Source organism: Gekko japonicus, unplaced genomic scaffold, assembly GCF_001447785.1.
Source record: "Gekko japonicus isolate JY-2015 unplaced genomic scaffold, Gekko_japonicus_V1.1 scaffold3100, whole genome shotgun sequence".
NCBI lineage: Eukaryota > Metazoa > Chordata > Lepidosauria > Squamata > Gekkonidae > Gekko > Gekko japonicus.
Window position 1 is genome coordinate 131,051 of NW_015167148.1, and position 17,465 is coordinate 148,515.

A 17,465-nucleotide genomic window follows, 5' to 3' on the forward strand; every position below is an offset into this window, starting at 1 on the left:
CTTTCCCTATGTGGAATGCTCCAGTGGATCCAAGCCCCTACCTTTCCAAGAAGTGTCAGCTGGCCTAGTAGTCAAAGCTGGCATTCCACTCAGTATCCTTTCTTAGTCAATTTTGTCAACTCCAAGCTGTCCCATATCACTTTAGGCATCAGCAGAGAAACCCTAATAAGATCACTTCTTGGTAGACATCCATACTCTTGTATTTTAATGCAACCAATGGGAATGTCAGCGAAGAAGAACAATGCCAGGAACAGTGTCACTTAGGAGAGTGTTACGTAGATTAGAATATGGAAATTTGGAGCATGTAATCAAAATGTCCACAACGGAAGATTTGTTTCATTTACTGTGAATCTTTCTTCTCGGTGGTCTAGGGGCGGGTCAGTCTTCACTTCTGGGATCCTGGCTCCTCTCCTGCAGCAGGGTCGTAATCTTTTGCAATCTGGAGGTGAGGGGCCTTTCCCAGAATTCTCAAGTCTGTATCCAAGCTGTAACTCTTAACAACTGGCAACTCCGAACATAAACACTTTCAGAAACTCCTGTTGATGTTTTTAAAATAACTGTAACTAACCCCAAAGGGAACCAGTTCACATATTCTGCTAACACTAGTGGAGCCAGAACAGAAACTGCGCCCTAGCCTCCCTAGGTGGCTAGAAAATTAGAAACCTAAATTCCGAAAGTAGATCCCCTTGGCACTAGGAGCTCACACTGGAGAAAAAACCTCGGGTGGGAAAACTGGCCCACCCCATGTCCACTGAGAAGGAAGATTCACAGTAAGTGAAATAAATCTTTTGTTCTCCAGTGGTCAAGGGGTGGGGCAGTCTTCATTTCTGGGACATACAAAAGCAGTGTAGCCAGGGCAGGAAGACTCGGCTCCTAGTCCAGAAGGGTGTGCTGTAGGACTATCCTCCCAAAGGCCGCTTCAGCTGAGGCCACCTTGTCTATCCTGTAGTGCCTGGTAAACAAGTGCACTCACCTCCAGGTAGCAGCCTTAATCTCTAGAGAAGGAAAAGAGCTATATGCTGCTGAGGCAGCCGCCACTTTTAAGGAGTGGGCCCTGATGCCCTGTGGCAGATCCAGACCTGTGGTCTTATAGGCCAGAATGATGAACCCACCTACTTAGTGGACATAGATACTCTCTTTCCCACTGAAGCCTTCCTGAAAGAGACAGACATATAGTCAGTGACACAACTATATCCAAACAGAAATGCAGAGCCCTCCAAATATCTAAATAATGCCACTCTTTCTCCTTTGCATGCTTAGGATTGGGGCAAAAAGAGGGCAGAATCACCTCCTCCGCTGTATGAATAGCAGAATTCACTTTAGGGATGAAAGCAGGGTCCAACCATAGCATTACTGACACTGCATGCAACTCTGACATCCTTCTAGCTGAGGTGATACCCACTAGGAAGATAGTCTTAAAGGTGATCTCCTTGAGCAGGCACAATGCCATACGCTCAAAGGGCGGGCCTTGAAAGAGCCTTAAGGACTACAATTAGACTCCAAGTTGGAAAACTGTGAACTTGGGGAGGATTTATCAATGAATTCCATGAGGACTCTCCTAATGTAAGGATGTGATGAAAGAGACTTCCCTTTCCTGGCGCCCCTAATAGCTGAAATGGCTGCCAACTGCCGTTTGAGGGTACTGATGCTAAGTCCCTTATCTAAACCATTCTGCAAAAAAGGAAAGAATCTGTCTAACCTTTGCTGAGATTGGGTCTGTCTCTTGTTCCAGACACCATTCCTGGGAAACCTGCCAGGTGTTATTACAGACCCTGTTTGTAGATCCCTTTCTGGAGGCTAACATGGTATTAATCACTCTGTTTAAGTAACCTAACTCTTCAAGTTGTGAATGCTTAACCTCCAGGCTGTTAGATTTAGAAGCCCCAGTTAGAGATGCCTTATTGAGCCTAGCAGCAGAAGATTGTCCCAACGGGAGAGGCCATGGGTTCCTGGAGGATAGCCTCACCAGGCCCTGAAACCACGACCTTCTTGGCCAATAAGGTGCCATCAGGACCACTTCTGCCCTCTGATATATAATTTTCTGTATCACCATTTGAATTAGCTGAATTGGTGGGAAGGCATACAGTAGCTGATTTGGCCATTCACAGCTTAGTGCATCTACCCTGATGGCTTGTGGTACCCCTGTTCTTGCCATTAAGTTTGGGACTTGACAATTTGGGCTTGTGGCAAAAAGATCCACTTTTGGCTTGCCAAACTGAGACAGATCTGATTGAAGATCTCCATGTTCAGCATCCACTCCGACTGGTTCATGGTTCTCCAACTCAGTCCACTAGAACGTTGTCCTTTCCTGCCACATGCACCGCCTCTAGGGACTTTTTAAGTGTTTCCCTGCCCAGTGCATTAAGACCTTTGCCTCCTCATGGAGGGACCTGTATCTGGTGCCTCCCTGTCAATTCACGTAGGCTTTGGCTGTCATGTTGTCCATGTGTACGATAATGTGATATCCTGAAAGAAGATCCTGGAATGCCAGCAAACCTAACCTTATGGCTCTGAGCTCCAGTAGGCTGATGCTGCTCGAAACCTCTTCCACACACCGTGCCCTGCATCATTCTTCCTTGTGCATATGCCCCCAACCTAAGAGGCTCACATCTGTTGTCATCATGATCCTCTTTGGGCATACCCTCCTGGAACCTGAACGAAGCAATCCACCACCTGAGTTCCTTCTGTAAGGATGCTGGAAGCTGAAGAAGCTTAAATCTCTTGTTGGAGATAGTGTCTTGGTAGTGAAGCAAAAACCTCTGCAGTGGACAGGCATGGAACCTGGACTACTATAGAACATCCTGGCAGGAAACCATCATTACCAGGAGCATTGCCAGGGGTATCATCTCCACCTTAGGACTCTGCAGGATCTCTAGGATAGCTGTTTGTACTTTTTCCTGTTTCTCTGCTGAAAGAAAAACCTTGTCTTGGACAGTATTTATTATCACCCTCAGATGGAGGGTAGTCTACATCAGGAGGAAGTTACTCTTTTCCCGGTTCACCACGAAGTCATGTCCTAAAGACAACCCACCATCTGGCTCACATTCCTCATCCCTTACCGAAGGAATGGTGCTTTGATCAAAATGTCTTCCAGATAAGGAAACACTGACACCCCTAGAGTCCTTAGGTGTGCTACCAATGCTACCAGGACCTTGGTAAACACCCTTGGTGCTGACTTCAGACCAAAAAGAAGAGCACGATATTGGAAGTGTTGCCCTTTGTAAGCAAAACACAGAAACCTGTGGTGAGCTTCCCTGATGGGTATATGCAGATAAGCCTCTGACAGATTTATGGAGGCCAAGAAGTCTCCTCTTGGGATCAATGCTACAATGGACCTGAGGGTCTCTGAACTTTTCCCCTCTTTATGCACCTGTTGGGCCACTTGAGGTCCAGCATGACCCCGACATCTCCATTTTTCTTGGGAACTAAGAACTAACAACAGAACAGCCTTCTGGAGAAGCAGGTGCTTCTGATTGGAACAATTTCTTGGAACATGGAGAAACCAATTGTGAAGAACCACACTGAATTCCAAAGAACAGCTGTTTGTCAGTCTATCCAGGACCCACTTGCCACTCACCATGTCAATTCCATTGTGTCACATAAAGTTGCTTGCGACCTCTGATTTTTGGAGCATCTGAGGACTCAGCATGGTCAGGCTGAAGAAGCCTTCTTGGGGCCCTTGTTAGTCTGTCTAGATTTACAATAGGTAATAGGTAGCTGCTCCACTGTTGTTCTGACTGCCATCTCCCCTTGAAAGGTCTGGAAGAACTGAAGCCTGAAAATCTCTTGTAGTCTTGAAAGGAGTCTCAAAAGAAGAAAAGTATTTCTTGGGCTTGCTATCTTTCCTCCTAGATGGTAAGGACTTCTTGTTGTCCTTGTCCTCTACGAGATACCTATGCATTCCTTCACCAAATAAATTGACCCCCTTAAAGGGGATGCTGGCCACCCTGGCCTGGGCTGAAGGATCTACTTCCCAACTCCTGAGTTAGGTATTACACCTGGTTGTGACACAGGATGCCATGGCTCTGGCCAACAACTGAATGGAGTCAAGAGAGGCATCTGCTGCAAAGGCAGAAGCTAGGGCAATCTTTTTTAGTTTGTCCTTGAGATGCTTGGGTAAATCGCTGTCTGGTGACGCCAAATGGGATGCCCATGAGTAGGTGGCTCTAGCGAACAGGGAGCAGGCCATAGAGACTCTCAGTGTTGTTGAAGAAGCCTCAAAATTCTTTTGCAGGGCCTGTTCAATACATCTGTCACAAGGATCCTTAGAGAGACCATCTGCCTTCATGAAAAGCACAGAATTGGAACACAGGCTTGTTACTGGGTCATGCAGTAATGGTAGCTCGAATTTCTTCACCGCCTCTGGGACCAAGGAGTAAAACTTGGAGATGAGAGGATGGTTAGATTTTGGCCTGCCTGGTGCTTCCCATTCAGTATTAACTACTTTGTTAAAGACTGCTAGGAAGGGGATCCTGGAATGTGCGGTCCCTGCCTTAGGGAGGACTCTGTCTGAACTCTCTGGGAAACTTGGACTGGGTTCCTCCTTCTCTTTGGTACTACTAGAAATTTCCAGTGCCCATAGTACCTTGGGGAGCAGTTTGGTGTACACTTCCTGAGGAAAGAGACGTGTCTGCATGGTAGTGACCACTGGTTCTTCCTCCTCCGACAATTCCCATTCTTCCTTAGTGGATGAGGCATCAGACACCTCAGAATCCGCCTCATGAGAATCCATTAGGGGACTGGGCTCCCTACTGGGCCGGGAAGAGGCCATGTTTCTCCTCTTGGAATAATGGGAGGGAAGCTGCTCTGCCAGCCCCTTTACCTCGGGAGGCACTGCTGGAGAAGGCCTGCCTTCATTGACTGCTGGGGGAATTGGCAGGGGGTTTTCTGCTCTGGTTAGTCTGACTCATAGCCTCCCTGATTTCCCTCCTCATCTCCTTGTTAATCCAAGTTAGAAAGTTGGCCTGGGTGTTTCCCCCTGAGAGGTCTAGGATCTGAATTTCTTTTTTCTTTTTTTGCATCTCAGGCTGAGAGCCTGGGATGGAGGTGGAGGTTGGGGAATAAGGAAGATCCAAATCCGAGACCATGCTTTCAGGAGGCTGAGAAGCTGGGAGGCCTGCCTTCGTAGCCATTTCCCTCCTATGTAAGGAGCTTTCCCTAAAAGTGAAACGGAAAGTACTCCTTCCACTGATAGGCAAACCCCACCAATTTTATCAGGCTTCGGCCTTACTGGGATTCAGGAGGGATGGATTGGGCTAAAGCTGCAGGCGGAGCAATATCTTGAAGCCGGTCCCTTCTGTAGCCTCAAAAGCCGCATTTGGGGCCAAGGAGCCATGGTGCGACTGCTGCTGGCACTTCAAGGCCTCCCAGATCAATGGAGGAACTGCTGGTGCTGGGGCTGGAAGCTCTGCCAAAGAGCCAGTGTGAGAAGTGCCATGGCAAGAGAGAATATCCCCATTGCCATCGGCTCCCATCTCCTTGCCGCCATGGAAGTTCACCACTGGTGTGTGGCACAATGGGAAGGGGGGGGAGCCTCCCCTTTCTCTACAAGCCTGGGAGTCTTCTCTCCCCTGTTGAGTTGCTCCGATCTTCTTCAGATTCCAATGTTCTTAGGAGCAGTGTAAGATATGCCCTGCTTCCACAGCAGGGCCAAAGAACTGGAGAGTTCTGGGATAGGCCCCTCCCCTCCGGACTGCAAAAGGTTACGACCCTGCCACAGGAGAGGAGGAGTCAGGATCCCAGAAGCGAAGACTGGCCACTGGAGAAGCTATAACAACAGAACTGGAACCTGGTATCTATCTGGGGAAGGAAATTTGATTAAGTTGCTTTTGAGTTGTCAGGTAATGCACAACCCTGTAAAATGTAGTATGGGATAAACACACAAATTCCCATTACATTCTTTCAAACTATTTTTTAGCCAGCAGATTGGTGTAAGAAGCCTTGGTGCTGCAGAATCTCAAAACATTTCTAGAGCACAACACCTGTTCTGCAGCTTCTAGTTACAAAAGATCTCTTTGGACCTCAAAGAAGCTTCCACCACACATTCCATGGAGACTCCTATCTGAGCTTCCTCTCTCCTTCAATGTTCAAGGTAATTCCAATGGAAGATAAGGTCACTCCCAATTTATTTTCTTTGCTGCTAAGGACTGAGTTGGCAGTACTAGTCTGGGTGGAACACAAACATCCTCCAACATCGACAAAGGGTGGAGAAGGTTGCATCAGGAAACCGGCAATGGGGGAGCTAACAGAAGAGCCTGGCTGGCTCCAGTTAATCACACCAATTAAAGGCCCTCAGCCCCATACCAGTTCAGCCTAAAAATGCTGAATGTTGCCCTATTCTCTGCTATCCATAGCTTTGTTTCATACAACTGATTCTCAAGCACTACAAAGGTCTCTTTTTTCTGCCAACTTCCCTCATGGACACTGCTGCTCTCTGGCAGGTTGTGAAGAGTGACAATGTATTTTTCTCTCTCCCTTGAAAGTACTTATATTCTGCTTTCCAATGAGAATCATAGAGGCTTATGTCAGTAAAAAAAGCACATTGGCAAAACTCCCCCTTACAGTGTGTGTAAAGTGCCATCAAGTTGCAGCCGACTTACAGCAGCTCCATAGGATTTTCAAGGCGAGAGCCATTCGGAGGTGGCTTGCCACTGCATAGCAACCTTGGACTTCTTTGGTGGTCTCCCATCCAAGTACTGACCAGTGCCAACCTTGCTTAGCTTCTGAGATCTGACAAGACCAGGCTAGCCTGGACCATCCAGGTCAGGTCAGCTTCTGAAATCTCTGCAAGGCTGGGCCTTCTTCACATTCACAAGAAGCCTATTCCATAAAACAGGAGTGACCACCAAGAAAGTCCAAGACTGAGCAGAAACAGTTCTCAGTAACTTGGGGGGGGGGGGACAAAAGGTTCTGCAGATATGGGGTTCCCAGACCGTGGAAGGCTTTAAAGGTAAATAGCAGCACCTTGAATTGAACACAGAAGCAAACTGGAAACCACTGTAGCAATCTTCAGCTTGGGGTAATGTGTTCGTAACGCTTAACCCATCAAGTCTAGCTGCCATGTTTTATACAATGTATAGTATACATTGTCTTTTCAGGGGCAGCCCCACACACAGCACATTCTGACAGTACAATTGTAGCATGGATTAGTGTGATCAGCTAGGTAAGCTGAATCTGAAAAGGGGGGACTATTTCTGTGCCACGTGATTTTTTTTTTTTTTTTTAAATGTCCAAAATGGCAGGGAACACACTTCTGCAGATTTTGGTTTCACAAGCTGATCACAAGGCAAATTTCCTACCCTCCTCAGAAACTTCATTCAGGCTGTTGAGTAGCATATCAGATTCATCTGGCAATTGTAACTGAAAGTCTGGGCAGGTTATTATTAAAACTGAGCACCTGCCAACTCCTCAAGCAACACTTTGCTTCTGGATACTGTAGAAGCTGTTATTAGGATGGAAGCTTCCCTGCATACTATTATTCTAAAGTTCCCCACATGGATAAATCCTTTCGTCTGACGCAAGGACTACAAAGGCTGGGGTGAGAGAGCTTGCCTTGAATTAGCATTTATGTCAAGCTAGTTGCAGTCAAGTCTTTGGAGAAAGATAATCAAGTTCCTGTCCTTTTTTCCCCCTTGAGGCAAATGTAGGCATAGCCATAGAATGGTTTAAAGGTAAAGGTTCCCTTGCTCGACAGCCAGTCGAGTCCGACTCTAGGGTTGCGGTGCTCATCTCCGTTTCAAAGCCGAAGAGCCAGCGCTGTCCGAAGATGTTTCCGTGGTCATGTGGCTGGCATGGCTAAACACCAAGGTGCACGGAACGCTGTTACCTTCCCACCGAAGTGGTACCTATTTATCTACTTGCAATTTCTTGCTTTCGAACTGCTAGGTTGGCAGGAGCTGGAACTAGAGACGGGAGCTCACTCCGTCATGCGGCACACTCGGGTCTCAAACTGCTGAACTAACGACCTTCCACAGCCTGCAGTTCAGCGTCTTAACCACTTGAGCCACCGCAGCTCCAGAATGGTTTAGATGTCCCCAATGAATCACCAAGCTTATTTAAATACTCAAACCCCACATGCCTCATAGTACAGAGTACCCAATGTGGTGCCCATGGGTACCATAGTGCCCACCTATATGTTTTCAGGTGTTCACTAGGTTCTTCGCCCAAGGCATCTTTTTCTCCAAAGCAAACAGTCCATCCTGGATATCTTCCACTTCACTGGTGCCAGAGGTGCCTCAGAAAAACCCAGGAGGCACTGACGTTATATTGCAGGGAGCACCCACCAGGAAACACCTGGTTCCATTATAGAAGGACGCTTGTGGCTTGGAATCTGCCAAGATTTTGTGGTTGGACCAACCCCTATGGGGTTTTTTAATAGTTTTAAAATTATTTTTGGTAACAATTTTTTGTTGTTACCACTACCGTGGCAACCATTTGTTTATGGCACCTACTACCTGCTCTTAAAATTCCAAATGTGACCTCAGGTTAAACAAGTTTGTGGACTCCTGGCATAGACAGCTAGTGTAGTGTAGGGATCAGAGTGTCAGGCTAGGATCTGGGAGACCCAGGTCTGAATCCCCCCCACTTTGCTGTGGAAGCTTGCTGGGTGGTCCTGGGCCATTCACACACTCAGCATAACCTACCTCAGAGGGTTGTTGTGAAGATAAAATAAAGGACAACAGAGTGATGTAAGCCACTTTGGGAAGAAACTCAGAATATAAACTAAGTAAGCAAATAGACTGAAGATAGCAAGCTTGCATCTGTTTTAAATATTATTAATCTCGTCTCTGTTTTATCATAGGTATAGCATCACCAAAAGGAAGCAACTATTTACCTCTATCTTGTCAAACCTAAGAAGCCCATCTGACAAATGAGGGTGGTTTTTCTCCCCCCATTTGCCCTCCATTTTTCTAATGCTCACAGTGTAATAAATCCTTTCCTTCCTCAAGAGGAAATGAAGCACACAGGACAAGGCAACCTCCTCAAGGAGTCTCCTGTCACACCACACTGAAGCGACAATGGCTGAAACAGTAGCAGTGTGAGATTTATACGCTGCTTTCAACCTGACAAGGAATGCCCTGGCTGGGCCATGCAAAGCCTGAAGTGGCATGAGACTGAGCAAGTTGCTTCCAGTTTGACCACCTCTTTTCTCTCCATAACATAAAGAGACATTTTAGAGACCCCTGTGGGGGCTCCCTCATGGTACTCTCTGCCTCTAACTTTTTCATTGTGACTCTGATCTTGGGAAGTAGTTCCAACTAGATCAGAAGTGGTTTGCAGAGACATAAGCACCACTTTCACCTGTCTCAGAGATGTCTTTTCACACAGTGTTCTCTGCTGCCTCGTCTTCTCTGAAACAGATTGCTTGGGAGTCTGGGGGGAAGGTCCTTCCTGTGACACCAAGCTTAGATCTAGCATCTGCTTCCTAGACAATACTCTGAGATTTAGCAAGGTTTGGAGGGTGTACTGTGTGTTATCCTGTATAGACAAGCACACTTGCCAGGGGAAAGCTATTGTCATAGAGAAAAAAATGCTCAAAAAACACTGCTTCTTACTTCCAATTTGAATTGACTTCTAAAAATCGAGAGACTCCAGTTTGTGCTGAGGCTGCATCAATGTGGACAGAAACATCTGAAAAGAGAACAAATTGTGCCTTAATACAGGAATATTTGAGAGCATTATATACAGCATATAACTGAAAGGGCCAACAAACAGAAGTGTGTTTCTGCAACAAGATACTAAAGTATCTGACTTGGATACAATCTATTTCCCTCACATGAGTTTCCTCTCAGACACTGCAGATGAGATGCAGAAACAGAAGTACATCTGCTTGTTAGCACCTTCACATACAGAGTGCTGCTATCAGTCTACACAAACTTCTGTGAGAATCTGTCTTGAACAGAATATGAATTCTTGATCATTCCAAATAAACTAATCCCTACCATTCTGATGTAATCCACAGGAGTCTCAAAATGGTCATAGTGGAGAACAGTAATGAAAAAGGAGAGACAGGACTCCATGGGAAGGAGTGAAGATGGGATGGGGGGGGGGAGGCCCTGAAGAAAGCAGACGTCACCCACTTTATAGAATACTAGCCTGATACCCGTGCTTTGCTATGGTATTTAAGTGCCGTAAATCCAGTTATAATATTGATGATGTGAAGTTTGAAATGTGACATTTGTTGTAGGAATTCTAGTGGAGAAGATTGTAGTGTAAGAAATGAAGTGAGACATACGTACTTTCCCCCCTCCCTCTACCTCCTTGTAGCATTGGTGTATCTGGCTCAAAGTTTGCCAGGAGCTTTCTTGGGGGCAGTAAGAGGTGAGAGGTGTGAGGGAGTGGTGATGTGGTGGACATTTCTTCAGGTTCATGAGGGAGGCATGCATCAAAATGGCTCCTAGAAATGTCCTTTACTATCTCCCCATAAACATTCATACCCTGCCCCTGCTCCTACACCGGACAGACACCAGCTTGTCTGGTGTTGGGGGGGATTGTATTTAAAGGCATCGGGGAGGCTGGGCCAGTAGTAGGGCTAAGGCAATCCTGCTGAGAAAACCTCTCCGGTGGCTGTAAACATCCCACCTCCTCTCCTACACCTGACAAGCAGCTGCCTGTCCAGTGTAGGACGGGGAGGGGGGAGGAGTATTAGAAGCCACTGTGGAGGCAGGGCTGGCAGGATCACTAAGACGTTAATGCTGGGGCAGGCTCCCTTGTGGCTTTAAGCACCCTGCAACCACTACTGCACCTGACAGACAACCGCCTGTTAGGTGTAGGAGGTGGGGGAGTGTGTTGGAAGCCATCAGAGAGGCTGGGCCAGCAGCATCACTAAGGTGATCCTGCTGGGGTGGCATCCCTGATGGATTAAAGTACCCAGGTCCTGCTCCTACACCTGACAGACACTGGCCTGCCTGGTGTTGGGGAGGGGGAATTGCATTTAAAGGCATCAGGGAGGCTGGGCCAGCAGCAGTGCTAAGGCCATCCTGCTGCACCTGACAGACAGCCGCCTGTTAGGCGTACGAGGTGGGGGGACTGTTGGAAGCCATCAGAGGCTGGGCCAGCAGCTTTGCTTCACCTCACAGGTGGTTCTTGGCCACTCAGAACACTGAGCTCTGCAGCTGACCAATTAGAGAGTGGGGGGTGCAGGGAGGCAGCTTCCTGGCAGCTGCATAGGAATCAATGGGGGGAGCACATTTTACCCCTTTTGACCCACTTAGGGGTTGAATTTCTAAAAATCCCTTCTTAGTGAGCTCTCCCCAAATTTGGTGTCTCTAGATCCAGCGGTTTGGCCTGGGCATTGATTTTACAGTGAGAGGTCTTTCTTTTATATATATAGAAGTCAAAAACGTCTGGGGAACTGCCAGGTGTGTTAGGATAAACTTTTTGTCAACTGAAAGCCTTCCTTCAGATACCTCTTATAAGGTTTGTCTCAGCCTTACCGAAGCAGTGTGGGACCTCACTAATTTGATGGTCGGCACAGACGTCTGTTGGAGATGCTATACCTCTAGATTTCCTGCACAGAGAAGTGGTTTGGCCCCTTCCAACTATATGACTCTTGCTACTAGGCTCTGGCTAGATTTTCCCTCAGAGACCTCTGTCTTGCTGCCATCCTGCTTTAAAGTTCCTTGAAAGGCCTCTCAGCTGACTGTGCAGTTCTTTCCTCTGCCAAACAGTTCTTCATCTCGCCACAATCAATCACTATGGTTCTTGTCTGTGTGAACAGTACTGGCCTACACTCCAAGTATTACAACTATTCTATCAACACGGTGTTACTCCACCATGAAGAACAATGTTGTAAGCTGCTTTGGAGGCCCACTGAGGAGAAGAGCAGGATATTCATATCTGAATGAATGAAAGAAGCAGTTTTGAGAAGGGAGGATTCAGAGTGGAGAAGATCTAGGATCCTTAACTTACCTCAAGTAGGATGTTCAAGAAGTGACTAATAGATGCCCATCACAATAGCCCTATTTATTTCATTTCTCTTGTCCAAGCTGCACTCCCCTTTTCTTCCTCCCACCATTTACAATATAAACGTTTACATTATATGGCCTAAGGACTGTCAGATGTACAAGCTACAAGCTTCTCCTACAGTTTCACCTCAGCTTTACGCACTTTTGGTTGGAGGCACCAACTGGTGCAATTTTTGCATCGCAACTCCTCCAGGATAATTGAAGTGTGATACGTAGAGTGACACACCCGAGTAAGCTGCATTTGCTAGCAGGTGCACTACAACAAAGAGAGATCCCAACTTATACAGCCAAGATTTCTTGTAATTGTTTAGTCTGTAGAGATAACAAAAATTACACCAGAGTTAGTGCTATTTCCTCTGCTTATGTACCAGAACACATAGTTAAAAATGGTTTCACAGTTAGTTACAGGAGAGAATAATTATGAATTCTCCTGAAGGAGCCAAATTTGCACTGTAATCCTAAACAGCTTTACACCCGTCTAAGCCCACTGAAGGGTTTCTGTGGCAGAGCTACGGATCTGAACCTAGGTGTCTCAGATGCTGGCTTGCACTGGGAGTCTTCCAATTATTTCTCCAGAGAAATTTCATTATTTAATAAGCCGTTCAATATTCTGTATAGAATATAAAGATACTTAGATCTTTTTTCTACACTTTGTATTAACATGTGCAAGGTATCCTTGGAGGCAACTTTGTTATCTGTAAGGACAGCTCTTCAACATAGTGCCTTATGGGGGTAGTATCTCTCTAGTAGTATATGATAGATCTTTTCTGCTAAATGGAAACATTGATTGGAAATCTGACACACTGAAACTGGAGACAGCAGTATATAGAATTCCTTCCTTCCTTAAGATCCAAAGAACTCACGTACCAATGCTTTTCCTTGAACCACCACCTTAAATAACTTGAGGGTCACAGAACCTCTGGGATGGTATGTAATTTGTCACAGGGAGACACATCTACAAACCACCCATTGTTTATTTGCAGAAATCCCTTCTACTCTTGTGCAGAGCTGTTTAAATCCCAGCTAAATTGAATGCAGTCAGCTGGTGCATGCAAATAGATCCCTCTACTCCACATGCCACTATTTGTGTCTCCAACCAGGATTTCTGTTGCGCTTTCTGCAAAGTTCTGTACTCTCTTATGGACGACACTATAATCTTTCACCTTACTTGCTGATACATATCTTAACAATAGGATTCCAATCAATTTCATCTGGTTTGCTAAACTTCTGAACATAATGGAACACAACAAATTAAAACTTATTTCTTCTAAGTGATTAAAGACCTGACAAGCTATGAACAGTTTTCCTGTGTGAAGGCAATAAATTTACACATACAAATAATACCAAACTTACATCCGAGAGCAGCCTTTGGCAGCCACTATGTTGAAAACTGGGAAAGTATATATGATAAACCGAAGTTCTTTATGTGGCAAAAACGAATATAAGAAAATAAAGCCAATCGCAGGTAGAATCAAAACTCGGATTCTTCTGTCTACTGCACCTAGTGGTATGAAAAGAATACTGCACCCCAGACCTCGAGGCAAGGCTGAATAAAAATACCACAAGAAAGGAGAGGTCTTCAATAGAAAAAGAGTTAAGGATTCTTTAAAACAAACTGGCTTGTATCCTACAAGTTGCTTCCAATAATGAAAGGGCACTTCTGTCATGGGGGGGGGGCGCAATGTGCCCTCTAAGCTCCACAGTGCTCTGAGCAGAAATTATTTTAAGAATAATTTAAACATTATAAGAAAAAACAGAATCAAGTCAAATTTCACCCACCCCTTTGCACTATATTGGCTCCAGAGAACAGGTCTGCCCACCCCTTTCCATTGTATTGGTAGACCTGTCCTCCAGAGAACAGGTCTACCCACGCCATCCCCAGTCCATTATATTGGTAGACCTGGCCTTGGACCATTGCCCTGTGCTGAGCCTTAGAACACATACCGGCACTTGGGGGGTGGGAGGGACTCTTGCAGTTTTTTGTGGGTTTTTTAGTGAAATATGATAACTAGCATTACAGAAGGAGGAATAATCACTGTCAGAGCAATCAGTGTCAGAACACAGAGGAGAAACAATCACTGTCAGAACTCCGCCTAACTAACAAACAGGAAGTTGCTTAAATGTTATCAACCTGCCCAAACTACTTATTTATTCAAATATTTATATCCTACTTTCCCCTGTGATTCAAAGCAGCTTACAAATCATACTGAAAAGTATAATAGCAGCATGAAAAAAATGTTTCCCCCCGGCTTCATTGTAGCCTATGGGGATCACTATAGTCAAAGGGCCCCATAGGCTACAATGGAGAATCAATCTGGGGGTATCTGGAGCTTGGAGGGGGGCTGGTTTTTTTGGGTAGAGGAACCAAATTTGCAACATAACTGCTGGTGCTTCTCCCCAAAAACTTCTTCGAGTTTCAAAAAGATTGGACCAGGGAGTTAAATCCTATGGGCCCCATAAGAAGGTTCCCCCATCCTATATTGTTTCCAGTGTTTCCTTGAGGGCAGAAGCAGAAATCCCTGTGCTGCTTTTTAAAGTTTTCGCAGCTTAGAGGGAACAATGGGGGGGATTCTGCTCGTTTGGCTCTTTCATTGCAAACCTCCACTTTGCATCCTGTGCTGTTCATGGGAGTCCATTGATCCCCCAAAAACAAACTTCTGGAGAGCTTGAGGGCTCCAGTGGAAAGGGGAAGAGGGAAAAATCCCTCCCCACAAGCTTTGCTCCACTAGTACTTATGATTACCATCCAAATTTGCCTTTGAGAAAAATTATAATTTTGTATTGGGTCAGGCCTTAGGAATCCTTTTCTGCAAGGGAGGAGTTTTCCTCCAACAGGGAAGCAGAAGGAAGCCCCCTGGGTCCAATCCAGTGTTGGACCCCTTAGGTCTAATGCCTTAGTCTGTGTCATCCAAAGCAGGTTCACATTAGTGCATATGCACAAATACAGACACATACACATTTCCAAATTCCCCTTCTCGGGCATACCAGAGTTTTGTGAAATGCAAAGTTCAGCTGATTGACTTTCCCTGTCAATTGTTTTGCAGCAGTCCAACCACTTTCAAGCAGCTGAACTGTTTCAGTGCTGTAGCAAAAGAAGGTAATGCTTGCTGAACATCCTCCTTCCATGACGCTGCTCAAGACACAGTGATACTCATAAGAAAATGGAGTTCCACAGAAGTGCTGTGGGAATTATAAGGCCTCTAGAGTTCAAGTCAGCTCCAAGCGCTAAGAGCTTGTATTTTTGTTGTCTATGTTCTCCCATGCAGTTTCAATACTGCAATTTGGAAATGCTTCCAAGGAAGCGAGAAAGGGATCTTCTTTAACACCTCCTACTGACCTCCGCAAGACAAGTGAGATCTGGAACCTCCTCCCCAGATAACCATCGTGTAGACAATAAAGGATCTCATTCTGGATTGAAAAAGAAGTTTCAGAATTGGGTCCAACAAAACCATCTCATCAGCTGTGGTTTCTGATACTACATGATGTTGGATATAGGGAGGAGGAGGGCTTTTTGGTTTTTCTTTTTTTGGTTGAAACCATTTTTAACCTCCTATAATTAAACCTCTGGAATAAGTCTGACCTTGATTCAGCTTGGGACAGGGTCATAGCTCAGTAGAACCTGCTTTACATGCAGGAGGTCCCAGGTTCAATCCCTGGCATCTCCCATTAAAAGGATCAGGTAGAAGGTGACGTGAAAGACAACCCCTGGCAATCAAAGTAGACAGTATTGACCTTGACAGACCAATGATCTGACTCAGGAAAAGCCTGCTTCATGTTTTACCATAAATCCAACAATTAAAGGATACACCCCAGTTGGAACTTTTATTTAAAACAATGTTATACCAAAGCACTTTTCCTTCAGGCCATAGAACTTGCCTCCAAAACACAGAGTCTGTGACCACTGTGAATCCTAAAAGAAGAAAAATCCAAACAAGATAGAACTAGACAGAGAAGCCTCTGTTTTACAGCAATCTGATACATGCACAAGCATACACAGTGGTCCTAATCTGGACCAAGGTTCACAGAAAGCCTTCATATCAAACTGACACTGGTAGGATAAGGATGGATATCCTACAATGTTACTAGTGTTCTACTGGGTGACTCCTCTGCTTTGCGCTGTCTGAGCCACAGTGTTGTTAACAAGTCACTGGATCAAGAATGGTTTAGTGATGTACAATGAAAGCAAAAGATGGGTTTATAAGAGGCCCTAGTGTGTCAGGTCTACTTCACAGTGAGCTTTCAGAGTAAGCCTTGGGCTTGTACTAACCATACTCATAGGTCACATGGAACATTCCATAGTAACTGAGACTTATGCATTCGTACAGAACATCACCCTGTCAACACTCTCCTTTACAATGGTCAGAGCAGATGGACGGTATACCTGTGTACACATGTGCGTGTGTACTCTCATTCATATTAAAAATATGTGCCTGTAGGTAGAGCCTACCAGCCCTACTTTGGTTCAAACCCAAGTCAACAGAACTGGTATATGGACTGGGCTGAATTCAAGGACAATGCATACTCAGATAAGGATCTGTAGGTTGTCCCTTTTAAAAGAATACCCATTTTGCCCATCTTCTGACATAAATTCAAGACCTTATTAGTTAAACCATCACGCAACAATTTTGAAAGGGGAACACAGAAAATCAGACTGCTGAGTTCAAAAGGACTTACCTAACCAAAAAGCCCCAGCGGGTATGGCATAGGAAAGCATTTTCAGAACAGAAAGTCGTTTATTAAATAGGGTCACTAGAAGCATCAGACCCAGGAAGATACAAAGTTCAGCTCTGAAGACAATTATTGCCAAACTTGAGAACCAGATAAATGAGAATTGCTTTTGCTGAATCCATGATGTAGCTGCCAGCAGAACTGGTTACCAAAAAACAAACAAACAAGCAAAACACTATGTTAAGGTCAGAAGTGACAAGGTAGCTAATAACCACACATTTTAAAAAGAATAATAATGATAGCATTTAAAGCACCCAGCTGAAAATGGCCTCAGTTAATCTGTAGCTGAAAGCCCATTTAAATGAAAAAGCTCTCACATTTTCTTCTGAAATTGTCTAGGCCAGAGGTCTGGAACCTATGGTTCAAGAACCCAGTGCATCTCAATATGGAACCACACATAGCTCTTCAAAGAAAAAAAGGGGGGGGGAGTCTTTCAGTCAAGGCATTTTGGAAGGGCAGATGGGATGCTAGAACAGCCAGTACATGCAGGGAATACAACAGAGATGCTTTACAAAAAAAGGGAAATGATTGTATTCAAGAGCTTCCAGTAATTTATGCCAGTGCACTAAAACAACTGTGCAGGGTGCTCCTGTGTGTATTTATGACTTATTGTGAGACCTCGTGTGTGCACAGTAAAAGACTGGCAACAAACAGTCTGCAGAAAATGTATGGACTATGAATCAACATATTAGTGCTGTTAAGGTGCATACTCTCAGTTATGAAAATGCAGTTTCTTACACTGCCTCTGTTGATCCTTTGCTGTGAATTTTGA

General features: G+C 45.3%; 1 protein-coding gene across 1 annotated transcript in view; it reads right to left on the bottom strand.

Moving 5' to 3' along the window:
* Positions 1 to 17,465, bottom strand: part of ALG12 (ALG12, alpha-1,6-mannosyltransferase) — a 28,986-nt gene that overhangs the window by 4,128 nt on the left and 7,393 nt on the right. The window contains exons 6-10 of the mRNA XM_015413081.1: positions 16,640 to 16,834; positions 15,772 to 15,875; positions 13,320 to 13,543; positions 12,109 to 12,278; positions 9,555 to 9,630 (exon numbers count right to left, since the gene is read on the bottom strand). Of these exons, the coding sequence (XP_015268567.1) occupies positions 9,555 to 9,630; positions 12,109 to 12,278; positions 13,320 to 13,543; positions 15,772 to 15,875; positions 16,640 to 16,834 (769 nt within the window). The remainder of the gene's footprint in view (positions 1 to 9,554; positions 9,631 to 12,108; positions 12,279 to 13,319; positions 13,544 to 15,771; positions 15,876 to 16,639; positions 16,835 to 17,465) is intronic.